Source organism: Lipotes vexillifer, unplaced genomic scaffold, assembly GCF_000442215.2.
Source record: "Lipotes vexillifer unplaced genomic scaffold, Lipotes_vexillifer_v1.1 scaffold14, whole genome shotgun sequence".
NCBI classification, from domain to species: Eukaryota; Metazoa; Chordata; class Mammalia; order Artiodactyla; family Lipotidae; genus Lipotes; species Lipotes vexillifer.
The window spans coordinates 1577731-1590854 of record NW_006775372.1 but is presented as its reverse complement, the minus strand read 5'-3'; the positions used below and the strand labels follow the sequence as shown (position 1 = coordinate 1590854).

The following is a 13124-nucleotide window of genomic DNA, read 5'->3' as shown; positions in this document are numbered from 1 at the left end:
GGGGGGGGGGTGGCGGCGGTGGCCTGGGGCAGCGTCCGTAATCCAAAGCCTGTTGGTGTTTGTACAGGGAAGCGTGAGAAGGTTCACGCTAAGTGTCCCAAATATTAAACATTAAAACTGACTCTGTTTTTGCTGCTAAATGAGAACTTTTCCGTTTCCGGAAGTTTATGGATTATGGGGCTGGGGACACGGCGTCAGTGTGCCTGTCCGAGGCCGGGCGGTCAGTTAACAGGTATTTGTGAAGCTAGGGAATGTGTAACACTGTGGGAGGGAATCCCAAATGGTTACCACTTCCTTTTAAAGTAAAGCACCCAGAACAAGGCCCTGTGACTTGTCAGATGCAGCAGCCCTTGCCGTTTTGGGAGCTGTGGTGTGCAGGCAGGGAAAGCAGAGCTCGTCGTCTCCTCTGAGCTCACAGATGCTCCCTGACCGCCTTCCGCAGAGCCGCTGCAGGGCACGTGTGCCCCAGACGGCCCTAGAGGCGGGGAGGCAGGGCCAGGCGCCGTGCTCACAGCTGCACGCCAGTTACCCGCTTAGCTGACGCAGGCGCCTAGCAGGTGTGTGCCCGTGGGAAGCCCCCCCCCCCAGGGTGCAGACGGGTAAGCTGAGGCCCAGTGGGGTGCCGAGCACATGTCCTGAGTTCCCAGCGGCTGGCCAGCTGCGGGGCAGGGCCTCCAACCTATGCCAGCCGGGCTTCCGAGCCCGGGGCCGGCTCCCAGCCCAGAGTCCTCCGGCATGCCTGGGCCTGCGGGCGGCCGCTGCTCCCCACGCTGCCCCCGGAAGAAGCCGCAGGTCACTGAGGCGAAGCAGCCCCTCCTGGGACGTCCAGCCAGAACGTGGCCAGGCTGGGGATTCGCTGCTCCTCTCGGATCAGGACGCCCTTGCCTCGTGTCCATGTGGTACAGAAACGGAGGTAGGGTGGGCAGAGAAACCAAGCCAGCTCTTACCCTACGTGCTTCTTACTCTCGGGTTGATTGCGGGGTTTTGCTATTAAATAATGCAGATCATGCCTTTAGAACTGGATTAGGTGCAGCTTCGTGCAAGAGAGAAGTGGGGAAATACACTCATCCCTTCTGTCTTCATAAGCTGAAAGACAAACGGATACCGTTCTCAGAGCCTGGGGTGGACTCAGCCAGCATTTAAATACGTTCTCGATGATAAAAGCTGTTGCTAACCATAGTACAACGACAGAAGCTCAGCCTCAGACGAAACAGAGAGGCCTTCCAGGTGTGGTGATGCCTTTTATAGTAACAGTTCAGTGTCCCCAAACGTCAGTGCCTCCTGTTTTCCCACCTGGGTACCCAGCCCGCAGCTCGGATGAAAATACCAGCCTCTGGGCTGAGTCTGTCTGCTCACCTCCCTCACCACCACCACCCCCGCCCCCCACCATCCGATGCCCTCGTGTCACTGCCTGCCTGATCCCTTCATCTGCACCTGCTGGGACTGCTGCCTGGATCCTATCCCCCCCACGACCCAGGGCTGAGGTTCTGGTGTACCTGCAGTATTTTCCTAACACACCTGAGGGAGGGAGCAGCTTGTGTGCACGTAGCCTGTAGAAAACCACGTGAGTTTCCTGTGAAAAATAACCCAGAAGCACGGCGCAGAGCACAGCTACTTTATGCGGCTTCATTTTAGTTTAGCTTCTGGAGAACCTTTTCCTTTCAAAACGCTGTCCCTTTCATTGATCATACGCTGTCGTCAGCTGGCGTACTCATTGCCACGTCTGAGGAGCTTGGCGATGCGTTCAGATCCTCGCTTATTCCACCGAGGGTTTGAGGTGATTTTATCTAAATTGTGAAGAAAAGTGGCTGTCGGCACAGCCTCCTACAGATTTATAACCCCACCGTTCTGTGCCTTTTAAATTAAAAGCTTCAGCTTTAAATAAACGCTGCTTGAAGCATGTTTAAAGAATACGGCTGTTTTCTGTCTCCAGAATTCTGTCTAATTCTGTCTTCAGAATTAGTCTTTTTTCATGCTCCTTTCTCCTTCCCGTCCACTTGCTTCAGCACGAGTCCCTCATGTTAACTCCCCACCCGGCCTCTGCTGCTTTTTTGGCACTCCCTAGCCTTCGCAAACCCATCAGTGGTTTCTCACTCGCTTGGTGCCGGCGATGTTTTTTTGTCAGTCTTTTCTCTCTCTCTCAACCGCTAGAAGAAAAGTGCTCACGTGTAGAAAGTAAAATGGACAGCCTCCCTGCCAGTGCATCCATCTCCCCACCCCAAGAGCCCTCCCTCTGTGTCCGCTCACAGGTGAGAAGGATGTAAAAGAGCATGTGTGACAGACAGCCCTCCTCAGCGTCCAGCGGAGGGGTGGACCAGCCCTTCCCTCTTTGCTGGGACTTCTTTAGGGAGATTAAGTGCAGCGTGGGTTCTAGAGAAACTAGAACCACTCAGGTTATTATGCAAACACTGGCTGCTTCTACCAAGGATCCCGGGAAGACTTTTCTTCAAGTCTCACCTTCTTTTGTACCAAAAAAAGAAAAGGAAACAAAAGCCGGAATGTATTACCCAGCCCAGGGGTCATGTCCCAGCACAGTCTGGCGAGTATGTCTGAGGGTGGATATCTGAGATCTTTTTGTTGTGTGTCTTATACCGTCCCCCCAGAATCCAGCCCGTGGTAGAACGGTGAGGACCCAAAGAGTTAAAGCGCTGAGCGTACTTGATACGCAGCTGTAGATGATTTTGCCTTGAAAAGCAGAGGAGAAAGAAAAGCTCTTTCTGTTGCTGGTCATCGTCAAGGCTGAAGCATGCCACCGTGGGGCTGAGGGTCCAGGGCTTGTCCGGGGAAGCAGCCTACAGGGAGGCCCTAGCACGACACATTTAGCGGGTGGGGAGGGGAAGGGCAGGTCAGCTGCCGGGAGAAGCAGCCACGGGGTGGGTGGCGGCCTCCTGGGACTGATCCCTTCACCACAGAGTGTCAGCATCCAGGTACGTTGCAGGAAATGCCGCCGCTGTTGCAGGAAGGCTTGGTGGGTGAAGCCCCCCACCCCCATGCCTGATGACACAAGTGCCGTGAGGGAGCTGGTCCCGTGAGAGGAAAAGAGAAGCACAGGAGTTGTGTTTTCCTACTCAGAGCCGCGCACAAGTGTCTGCCCTCGCGTAGGCGCCTCACTGCTGCGCCTGCGGCCAGGCGCTCCTGCCGGGTGGGAGTAGTTCCTCGGGGCACTGAACACATCCCTAACAGCGGAGGGCTCGCACACAGACCCTTGCGTGCTGCCGTCACGGTGCACGCTTGGGAGGACCAGCTCGGGGCGTCAAGCACGTGCTCAGGCCCAGATGCGTGCGTGCGCATAGATGAGGCAGTTTCACCGTAATAGAGACTTACTTTCTGGGCCAGCCTGTAACGTTCCCGAGCAGCAGAGAGCAGGCCGCCCAGGGCATCGTCTGGTCCCCATGGCCTGAGAACGTCTCCCCCACGTCCATAGGTCTCCCCGAGAGAGCTTTCTGCCCTGAACTTGACCTGCACTGTGAACACACGTGCTTCTCTGATGTAGACTTGGCATTACCGCCGCGCGCACCCTAAAAGCCTCTGTGTCTTCGTCTCACTGTGTCTGCAGATACTGAACGGCTGTACTCAGTGGTGTTCGAGGCAGTGTGCGGTCGCTATGGGAAGAAATACAGCTGGGATGTGAAGTCCCTCGTTATGGGCAAGACGGCGTTGGAGGCGGCCCAGATCATCGTAGACACCCTGCAGCTCCCCACGTCCAAGGAGGAGCTGGTGGAAGCCAGCCAGGCGAAGCTGAAGGAGGTGTTCCCCACCGCCGCGCTCATGCCAGGTGCCGCCCTCTGCCATCCTCGCCATCGTGTCTCTTGCCTTAGTAGTGACTCTCACAGACTCATGCGGGGCATGCTAGGGTTGTCCTTTGGTCTTGATAACTTCTTGGAAAATTCTCTTCCTTGTGAGGCTCAGAGGGGCGCGCGCGCGCGCGAGAGAGAGAGAGAGAGAGAGAGAGAGAGAGAGAGAGAGAGAGAGAGAGAGAGAGAGAGAGAGAGAGAGAGAGAGAGAGGGAGAGAGAGAGAGTTTGGTGGATGCTGTTGTGTGCTGCGATTCAATCTTGTCTTTTTAAAGGCTTCTTAAAAGAATATGCATTCCTTTCACTGACTCCTGAGGTCCAAAAACATTTGCATTTTGTTTGCATCAGTATTATGTAAAGATTACATTCCTGACAGAAGGCTTTTTCTTTTCACAATCAGATAACAAGACTAAGGTTTCAGCAGCTATGCAAACTTTAACATGTTGATGATAAGCAAGCACCTAAGTCTCCCCAAAGAAGTTTAATTTTTTATTTTAAGTTAAAGGCATAATTCTGTTCTGACATGTCTGTTTGTATGGCCTTTATCGCTCTCTTTACTTGTTTTCCTTTGAAAGGGAAGATGATTTTTCTCCCTTGGGGCATGTTAACTGAAGGTTGATCACAACGGAATTGCCTGCTCGTTCTTACTACAAGTGAGAAGGTCAAGAATGTTCTAGATTACAGGGACAAAAAATGCTTAAAAATGAAGTATTATTTTAAGATTCTTCTAGGAGAAAAGGTGAAAACTCAGTCTTTAGAATTCCTGGTGCCAAGGGAGAATAAGTTTACAGTTATAGCAGTAATTTTGGATTCAAAATTGTATTCATATGAGTCATCATCATTTTTGAAACATGTGTTGTTATCTGCATTTGTACACATATCCAGAGGGGCAGATTGAGTATTCCCTGGAACCAGAGAATTTTCTGTCAAAGGGCCCTGCTAATACCGCTGCCTGTGTCACACAGAAACCATGTGGACTGTTCTTGGATTACACACACACACTTCTCATGCACGGGTACGAGCACCGCGATTCACACTCCCTTCATCAGCTGCCTCTGGGCTGTTTGCACACCCAGTAATCCTGACAAACTTTAGTGATGGAAACACATCCATATGTCACAAGAAACAGCTTAAAATTTACCATCTTATCCATGTTTAGTGTACAGTTCGGTAGTGTCAAGAATGTTGAAGTTGTGTAACCATCACCACTCCATCTCTCAAACTTTTTACGTTGCAAAGCTAAACTCTGTCCCCATTAAACCCTAACTCCCATTCCTCCCCCTCTCCGACCCCCGGCACCCACCCCTCTTCTTTCTGTCTCTGTGAATTTGAACTGCTCTAGGTGCCTCATTCAGTATTTGTCCTTTTGTGACTAGCTTTTTAAATTTAGCATAATGTCCTCAAGGTTCATCCATGTTGTAGCTTGTGATTTTATCCCTTTGAAGACTGAATCATATTCCACTGTACGGACCACATTTTGTTTATCTCTTCATCTGTCTATAGATAACTCGGTTGCTTCCACCTCTTGGCTGTTGTGAAAACCACTGCTGTGAGCATGTGTATACAAATATCTCTTCAAGACCTTGCTTTCATTTCTTTTGGGTATGGTCGCAGAAGTGCGATTATTGGATTATAAGGTAATTCTGTTTTTAGTCTCTTGAAGCTCCAACATAACTGTCTTCTATACTGGCTGTACCATTTTATTCTTCCTCCGACGGCCCACAGTGGTTCCAGTTTCTCCACATTTTCACCAACACTTGTCATTTTTTGTCTTTTTGATAGTAGCTGTCCTAATGTGTGTGTAGTGATTCTCTCTTGATTTTGCCTTTCTTTAATGATTAATGACGCGGAGCATTGTTCCATATGTTGTTAGCCGTTTGTATGTCTTCTTTGGAGAAATGTCTATTCAAGTCCTTTGCCCATTTTTTAATAGGGTTATTTGTTTTTTTCTTGCGTTCTAGGAATTCTTCATAAATTCTGGATATAAACCACTTATCAGATACATGATTTGCAAATATTTCCTCCCATTTCATAGGTTGCCTTTTCACTCTGTTGACTGTGTCCTTTGATACACAGAACTTTTTAAGGTTGATGTACTTCCATTTGGCTGTTTCTGCTCTTGCCTGTGCATTTAGTGTCATATCGAAGATATTTTAAAAATCCTGTGTCATAATGCTTTTTCCCCATGTTTTCTTTCAGGAATTTTATAGTTTTAGCTCTTACCTTTACGTTTTTAATCCATTTTGAGTTAATTTCTGTGTATGGTATAAAGTAAGAGTTCAGCTTTTTTCCTTGCACGTGGATATCCACTTTCCCCAACACAAGTTTGTTGAAGAGACCGTCCTTTCCCCATTTTTGAGTGGTCTTGGTAGCCTTGTTGAAGATCATTTGGCCATATGTGTGAGGAGTTCTTTCTGGGCTCTCTATTCTATCCCATTGGTCTATATGTCTGTGTTTGTGCTAGCACCACACTGTTTTGATTACTGTACCTTTGTAATGTGTTGTGAAATCAGGTAGTGTGAGATTGTCCAACTTTGTTCTTGTTTTCTAAGATTGTTATGGCGCTTCAGGTTCCATTGAGAGTCCATATAAATGTTAGGATGGATTTCTGTATTTCTACAAAAATTGCTTTTGGAGTTTTGATATGGATGGCTCTAAATCTGTAGATCGCTTGGGGAAGTATGGACATTATAACAGTACCAAATCTTCCAGTCCATGAACATGGGATGTCTTTCCATTTACGTGTGTCTTCTTTATTTGTGTCTTATTTATTTGTTTCTTCCAGCAGTGTTTCGTTGTTTCAGTGTACAAGTCTTTCACCTTCTTGGTTAACTTTTATTTCTCTTTGATGCTATTGTAAATGGAAGCGTTTAAATTTTCTTTTCAGGCTGTTCATCGTTAGCGTATAGAAATGCAACTGATTTTTGCATGTTGATTTTTGTATCCTGCAATGTTGCTGAATTTGTTTATTAGTTCTAACAGTTTTGTGTATGTGTGTGGAATCTTTTCTATGTATAAGAGCATGTCATGTGCGAACAGATAACTTCACTTCTTCCTTTCCAGCGTGGATGCCTTTTATTTCTTTTTCTTGCCTGGTTTGCTCTGGCTAGGACTTGCAGTGCTGTGTTGAATAAAACTGACAAGAGAAAGCGTGTTTTTCATGTTCCTGATCCCAGAGGAAAAGCTTTCAGCCTTTTCACATCGAGTAATGATGTTGCTGTGGGCTTTTCATATATGGCCTTTATTATGTTGAGGTAGTTTTCTTTTATTCTTAGTTTTAAGTGTTTATATCTTGAAAGGGTGCTGAGTTTTGTCAGATGCTCTCTCTGCAGCAATTGAGATGACCATGTGGTTTTTGTTCTTCATTTTGTTAATATGGTACGTCACATTGATTTTTGTACGTTGAACCATCCTTGTGTTCCCCCTTGGTCATCGTGTGTAATCCTTTCAATGTGCTATTTAAATAAGTTTGCTAGTATTTTGCTGAGTATATTTGTATCAGTTTCTTGTAGTTTCTTTGTTTGGCTTTGGTACTAAGGTAGTGCTGGCCTCATAGAATGAGTTTGGGAGTATATCGTCTTCTTTAATTGTGGGGAAGAGTTTGAGGAGTATTGGTATTAATTCTTTAAAATTTGGTAGAATTCTCCAGTGAATCCATTTGGTCCTCTTTTCTTTGTTGGGGGGTTTCTCGTTACTGAATTAATCTCCTTAATAGTTAGAGGTTTGAACAGACTTTCTCTTTCTTTTTGCTTTGATCTTGATAGGTTGTATGTCTCTAGCAATTTATCTATTTCTTCTAGGTTATCCAATTTTTTTGCATACAATTTTTCATATTATTCTCCTTTAATCCTTTTTATTTTTGTGGCATTGGTTTTAATGTCCCATCTTTCATTTCTGATTGTAGTTATGAGTCCTTTTTTTTTTTTTTTTTTCCTTAGTTAACCCAGCTAAGGATTTGTCTATACATTTCATATCTGACCTGGAGTCTCTTTCATGGTTTAACACACAAAGCACCTGTGATGTTTTAGGAATGTAAATATCCTTTTTCTTCCTTATCCACCCAAGCCTTTTGATTTTCCTTCTAGAATTTCCTTCCAAGTGATTTTCCTTCTAGAATTTTTGTCCTGTATTCTAAGATTTACTTGAGATATGTTATACTACAATTCCAAGAAAATATGATGTCTCATTCAGCTAGGCTGGTTGTTTGGCTCGATTGCCAACAGGTCTACATTATGAAATCTGCTTGGTGATCCAGTCATTGTAGTCTCCTCATTTGTCTCTCCCAGTGACTAGGTATGAGTTAAGTAAGGTGCTAATCGTAGGTAGCAACAGAAGAGAACTGAATCCAGACACCTCCACCATAGAAGTGAGGCAGGAACTGGTTCTTCAAAGACAGTTTAGTCCTACAGAACTCACCTGGATGACTCTTCTTTCTGTGCTACTCCTTCACCTCTTCTAGACAAGAGGGGTAGAGGACCTCTTTATTTACTGATTGATCAAGGTTATGAATGTGGCTTTTTAGCCTAAGAATTTTTGTGTATACTTAAACTTTTACTAGCCTCACAGATGAGAGTGAGGACTTACCAGTGGTTCTAAAGTGTCTCCTTGAAAACACGAGGTCGTTCGCACACACATAACTGGGAGGTGAGCTAAGCATGAGAAGATGACAAGAGTATAAAGAAAAGCCCAAGAGTGCACCAGGCAGATCGTGCTGGGATGCTGGGTGAGACCAGGGACAGAGGCCAGAAGGTGCCACTGGACGTTCTGAGTGGGTTAGGATGACAAGCAGTATTTGGTGATTATACGTGTACCCCAAAGGGGAAGAAGAGCAGGAGGAGAAGGGCAGGATGGGCTGTGGAGCCGAAGGAGGGGCCGTGTGGAAACCTAGACCCGGAAGCACCTTTCCTTAGAGCTTCTGTTCTGTAACGTGTCAGTCACAAAGACAGTAAGGACAGAGATCGAGTTGCCTACCCAAAAAGACGTGCTTTGCCCCCTACTTTCCACCCCTGCTGCATTCCTCCCATCGCCTCTTTTATCTGAGCCAAACCTGAATTCCACCGGAAAGGTGACCTCCTGGGGAGTCTAGGGTGTGGTGACTATAACTAGAAAAAGTCACCGCTGCCCTCTTTCTAGGTCTAGGTTTTCATCTTGTTCACTTACCGCTTTGTTACCATCACGCAGCTGTGGATGATAGCATAACCCTTGACTTCCATTTCTTTTCTTTCTGACGGTATTTTCTGGTGGGGCATTTTAGGTTGTGGAAGGCATCTTGAACTCATTAGAAAAGGAGGCTGTCTGTAGGGACGGTCTATTATTAATTCAATATCCTTCATTTTGAGAATGAAACTCTCACTTCAGTGGTGAGAGCAGGTACTTAGCAAGGAAGGCATGGCAGTTTGCCAGGGGTAGCAGGCCCTGATTATGATGCGGGCACATCTGCCTGGGCCAGTTACCAGGGAAAGCAGGCCCTGATTATGATGTAGGTGTGCCCCCCTTGGGCCAGGCACCAGGAAAGTAGCCCCCTGATAGTGACGCGGGTGTGTCCTTGCCTGGGTCCAGCCACTTGGAGGGTAGGGCTGGCCCATGGGGCTTGAAGGCCAGGCACAAGTGACTTGATTACCTTCCTATCAGCAGCCTAATGACTGAATGCTGTGGATGCTTCTCCTTGAAGTGGGTCATGATGATCTAGGAGGGAGATTCTTTTGACCAGTGTGTTCTGTAGGCATTTACCACATGCCTTACTGATGAAATATAGGGTGTAGGTCAGAGAAAGGTCTAATTATTTTCTGGAAAGAGACATCTTCTGAATCGTGGCACAACTTTTTGATAAGAAGTATTGAAATGTATGTGGGCTAACCTAAGAAAAACTTTTGCCATGGGACGTAAGGAAACCTTTTTAACAGGGTCCCCATGAAGGATGCTGGTACCTCCGTTGTGTTTTGAAGCACATTTCTTCAGTCATGGATTCTTTGAGATGGATGAAATGATGTATTTTGGCATAATTCAGCGAGAGTAACTGGTGTAGAAGGCCAGTCATAAAGTCGGTGCCTCTTCTGGTGTGAAACCCCCTGGAAGGTTCTCCTGTTGGCCTGGCTCTCTACTTTTCCTGCTCGTTTTCACGGGCTGGGATGGGGGGATTTCCCATGGAAGAGCCCAGGGCGTGGCATCTGGGCCAGTGGACAGGAGGGGGACAAGGCTGAGCCCAGGAGCGATGGCCCACGCGCTGCCCGTCACACGGGCCCCTCGGAGGTGCCAGCGCCCCCCCGGCCCTGCCCCCTGCCCCCCCCCACCCCCGCACCGCGCTCCCTCGGGTTTTTCTCTCCCCTCCTTCTGCTCTGGAGGTCACCCAGCAGAAGAGCGGAAGTGCACGCTGATCCCCGGCCCCCTGGGCAGCCGAGGCTGTGGTGCCCAGGCCTCTGTGGCTGGGGGGTGGCCGGTCCCCGCTCTCCCATCAGCGGAGCCGCCCTGTGCTCTGCAGCCCAGGTCCCCTCGGGAAACCAGGAATTCGGCCGTGTCCACCGTGGAGTGTGGCCCCCCGACGTAAGCTGGAGAGCGGCACACGTGGGGACTCCCTGGGCAGGAGGGTGGGCCTCACCGGGGCGCAGCAGGTACTTTGCTCTCCTCTCGGAGCACCCCTGGAGACTACAGCCCGGCCGTGAAGTGGACACTTCTTCCGTGGTGTGGGCCCCAGCCCCACTTCTGCCCAAGCCCGCTTCTCCTTTGCCAGCCTGCTTTGGCCTGGGTAATTATGTCTGTCTCCACCCGCGCACCCCCCGCCCTTTGCTTCTCTCTCCTACTTTATTCTTCCTGTGTCTTATGCCCTTAGTCCCCCGTGGCTATTAGCAGACATTATCGGCTCCTGCCGCCCCACTTTCTGAACACACAGTCCACCGTCCTGGCAAGAAGGTACTCATTTCCTTAGGGTCATCCCGTAATTTTCCTCTTCCTTTACTCAGTCCTTAAGGGCATCTGGGGCTGGGTGGCTGCTCATGGGCACATTAAAGAAAGGTGTGTATAATCAGCTTAGGACACGTGCATATCCGTTTAAGTGGAAATCTACAGTAACATATAGTTTTACATCAAAAAGAGAAATTCAGAAAAGAGTGGTGGAAGGGGAGTGGAGGAAAATAAAGGAGAATATTCTCGGAGCAGTGGCAGCTTTGTGCTGGGGACGGGGGCTTGAACTTTGGGGAAACTGCGGAGAGCATGTGAGATAGAGGCGGCTCGAAGTTAAGCCTCTTACTGCTCATGTGCTTGAGAAATGGGCAAGGACTTCGGCTCGACTAGGTCTTTAGTCTTGAGCTGAGCTGTCTGCTGCTTCTAGAACCAGTGGGAGTTTTGAAGAGATGATGTGCCAGAGGGAAACCTGTGCGGGGTGGGGGAGAATTCCTCTGGGTTTATGGCACATGATGACGACGGCAGGGGAGAGTTAGCCGGGAGGAGGACCAGGCTATGAGGGCTTGACCTAAGGTGGAGTCAGAAGGTCTCAGTGGACCACAGTCCCATGTGAGGTGACAGTGTGACGTGGTACTGGCAAAAATTAACATTCACCTGACAAGCCAGGACTGGAACTGAAGTTTCAAGAGTCATTATTACTTAAGCACCGAAGCTGTAGAATTGCAAACATGAAAAGAATCCAGCAGACAGCACATACAGAGGGAAGGTGTGAGTCTCAGGTTACGCATAGCTTTTCTCATCATGAAATCAATCACAACAGCAGTGAAAGGACAGTATTGAGTATGGACGTGGTAACAAACCACAATCATGATGCCACGCTCCTTCAAAATCATTTGCCGGTCAGTAATGCCAGTAACAGACCTTTACAATTCTGATTCCCCTTGTCCTGTAGAGTACTGACTTATTTGATGATGTACATGGACGTTATTCCTTTTTCCTGGTTTAAGTGTTCTGGCATTCAAAGACTGCCAGGTGCCTGAATTGTTACTGACTAAATTATAACAGAGACATCCTAGACTAAGCCACAAGATATATGTCTTGTCTTGCTGCGATTCTAGCTATTACTTAACTGTGGGCGTAAAGGTTTTTCTCAAACGAACGAGCTGCAGTTTGTTTTTAAATGTGTGGCGGTTCCCCTGTGGATTTTGAAATACTTGGGAGGAAAAGATCATGGATAAAAGAAGTCCTTACTGAAAGACCCCTCAATTCAGTGGAGAGAAAATGGGTAGATAGATGGCCATGATGGTTTAGTCACAGGCGTCGGCAGCTGAGGAGAGTGGCTTCCAGCCACTTGGACAGGCTCTGGGTGTCTGAGGAGCAGGTGCTGACTGCACAGGTGCGGACTCAGGGGGTGGGTGGCACCTCTGTGGGGTGAGGAGTGACCTGTCGTCCCAGTGAACACGGCCAGGTTCCAGGGTCCGCCTGGCTTGCTCTCCGCATCCCACAGCTTCCCTGTAGCCGACCCACCCAGCAGTGGGGACGCAGTGTATGCACAGACAGTACGGGTACACTTGAGCCTTGGCCAACACCTGTAATTTATAGTCTGTCCTATAAGTGTCTGCACTTCCTCCTCACCTGCCGTGTCAACCCACCACAGCCCGTGTAGCACTGTAGTGTTTACTGTTGAAACACGTCCACCTGTACGTGGACCTGCGCAGTTCAAACCCCTCTTGTTCAGTGGTCAGCTGTACATTAGTCTATTTATTTTCGATCTTGGGAGATCTGCTCCCAGCATTATTTCGGGGATGCAGTGCACAACAGACAAAATATTTCAGCTGCGGCTTGCTTTTCAAGAAATAAAAAATATTGTATTTTTTAAAGAATAGAAAGCAACTACTCATAATAGCCAAAAACTTGAAGCTACCCAAGTGTCCACTGATGGATGACTGGATAAATAATATGTCTTATATTCCTACAGTGGAATATTATTCAGCCCTAAGAAGGGAGGACATTCTGACACAGGCTACAGCACAGGTGAACCTTAAGGACATTGTGCTCAGGGAAAGAAGCCAGACAGAAGAGACAAATACTGTGTCATTTCACTGACAGGAGTCAGCTGCAGTGGTCAGAGTCACAGAGACAGAAGGTGGTGTGAAGGCTACTGGGGCGGGGCTGGGGGGAAGCAGTGTTCACTGGGGACAGAGCTTCTGTCTGGGGAGGTGAGAGAGTTCTCCAGATGGCTGCTGGTGGCCACTGCACAACAAGGTGAAGCTGCTGAATGCCACTGGCCGTGCACTTAAAAATGCACAACTTGGTAAACTTTATGATATTTTACCGCAATAAAAAACATTTCGGGGGCTTCCCTGGTGGAGCAGTGGTTGAGAGTCCGCCTGCCGATGCAGGGGACACGGGTTCGTGCCCCGGTCCGGGAGGA

The 13124-nt window shown here is 48.2% G+C and overlaps 1 protein-coding gene across 1 annotated transcript in view; it reads left to right on the top strand.

Annotated features, from left to right (window-relative positions):
* PUDP (pseudouridine 5'-phosphatase) overlaps positions 1–13124 on the top strand; it is a 68113-nt gene that overhangs the window by 30453 nt on the left and 24536 nt on the right. The window contains exon 2 of the mRNA XM_007449892.1: positions 3557–3775. Within this exon, the coding sequence (XP_007449954.1) occupies positions 3557–3775 (219 nt within the window). The remainder of the gene's footprint in view (positions 1–3556; positions 3776–13124) is intronic.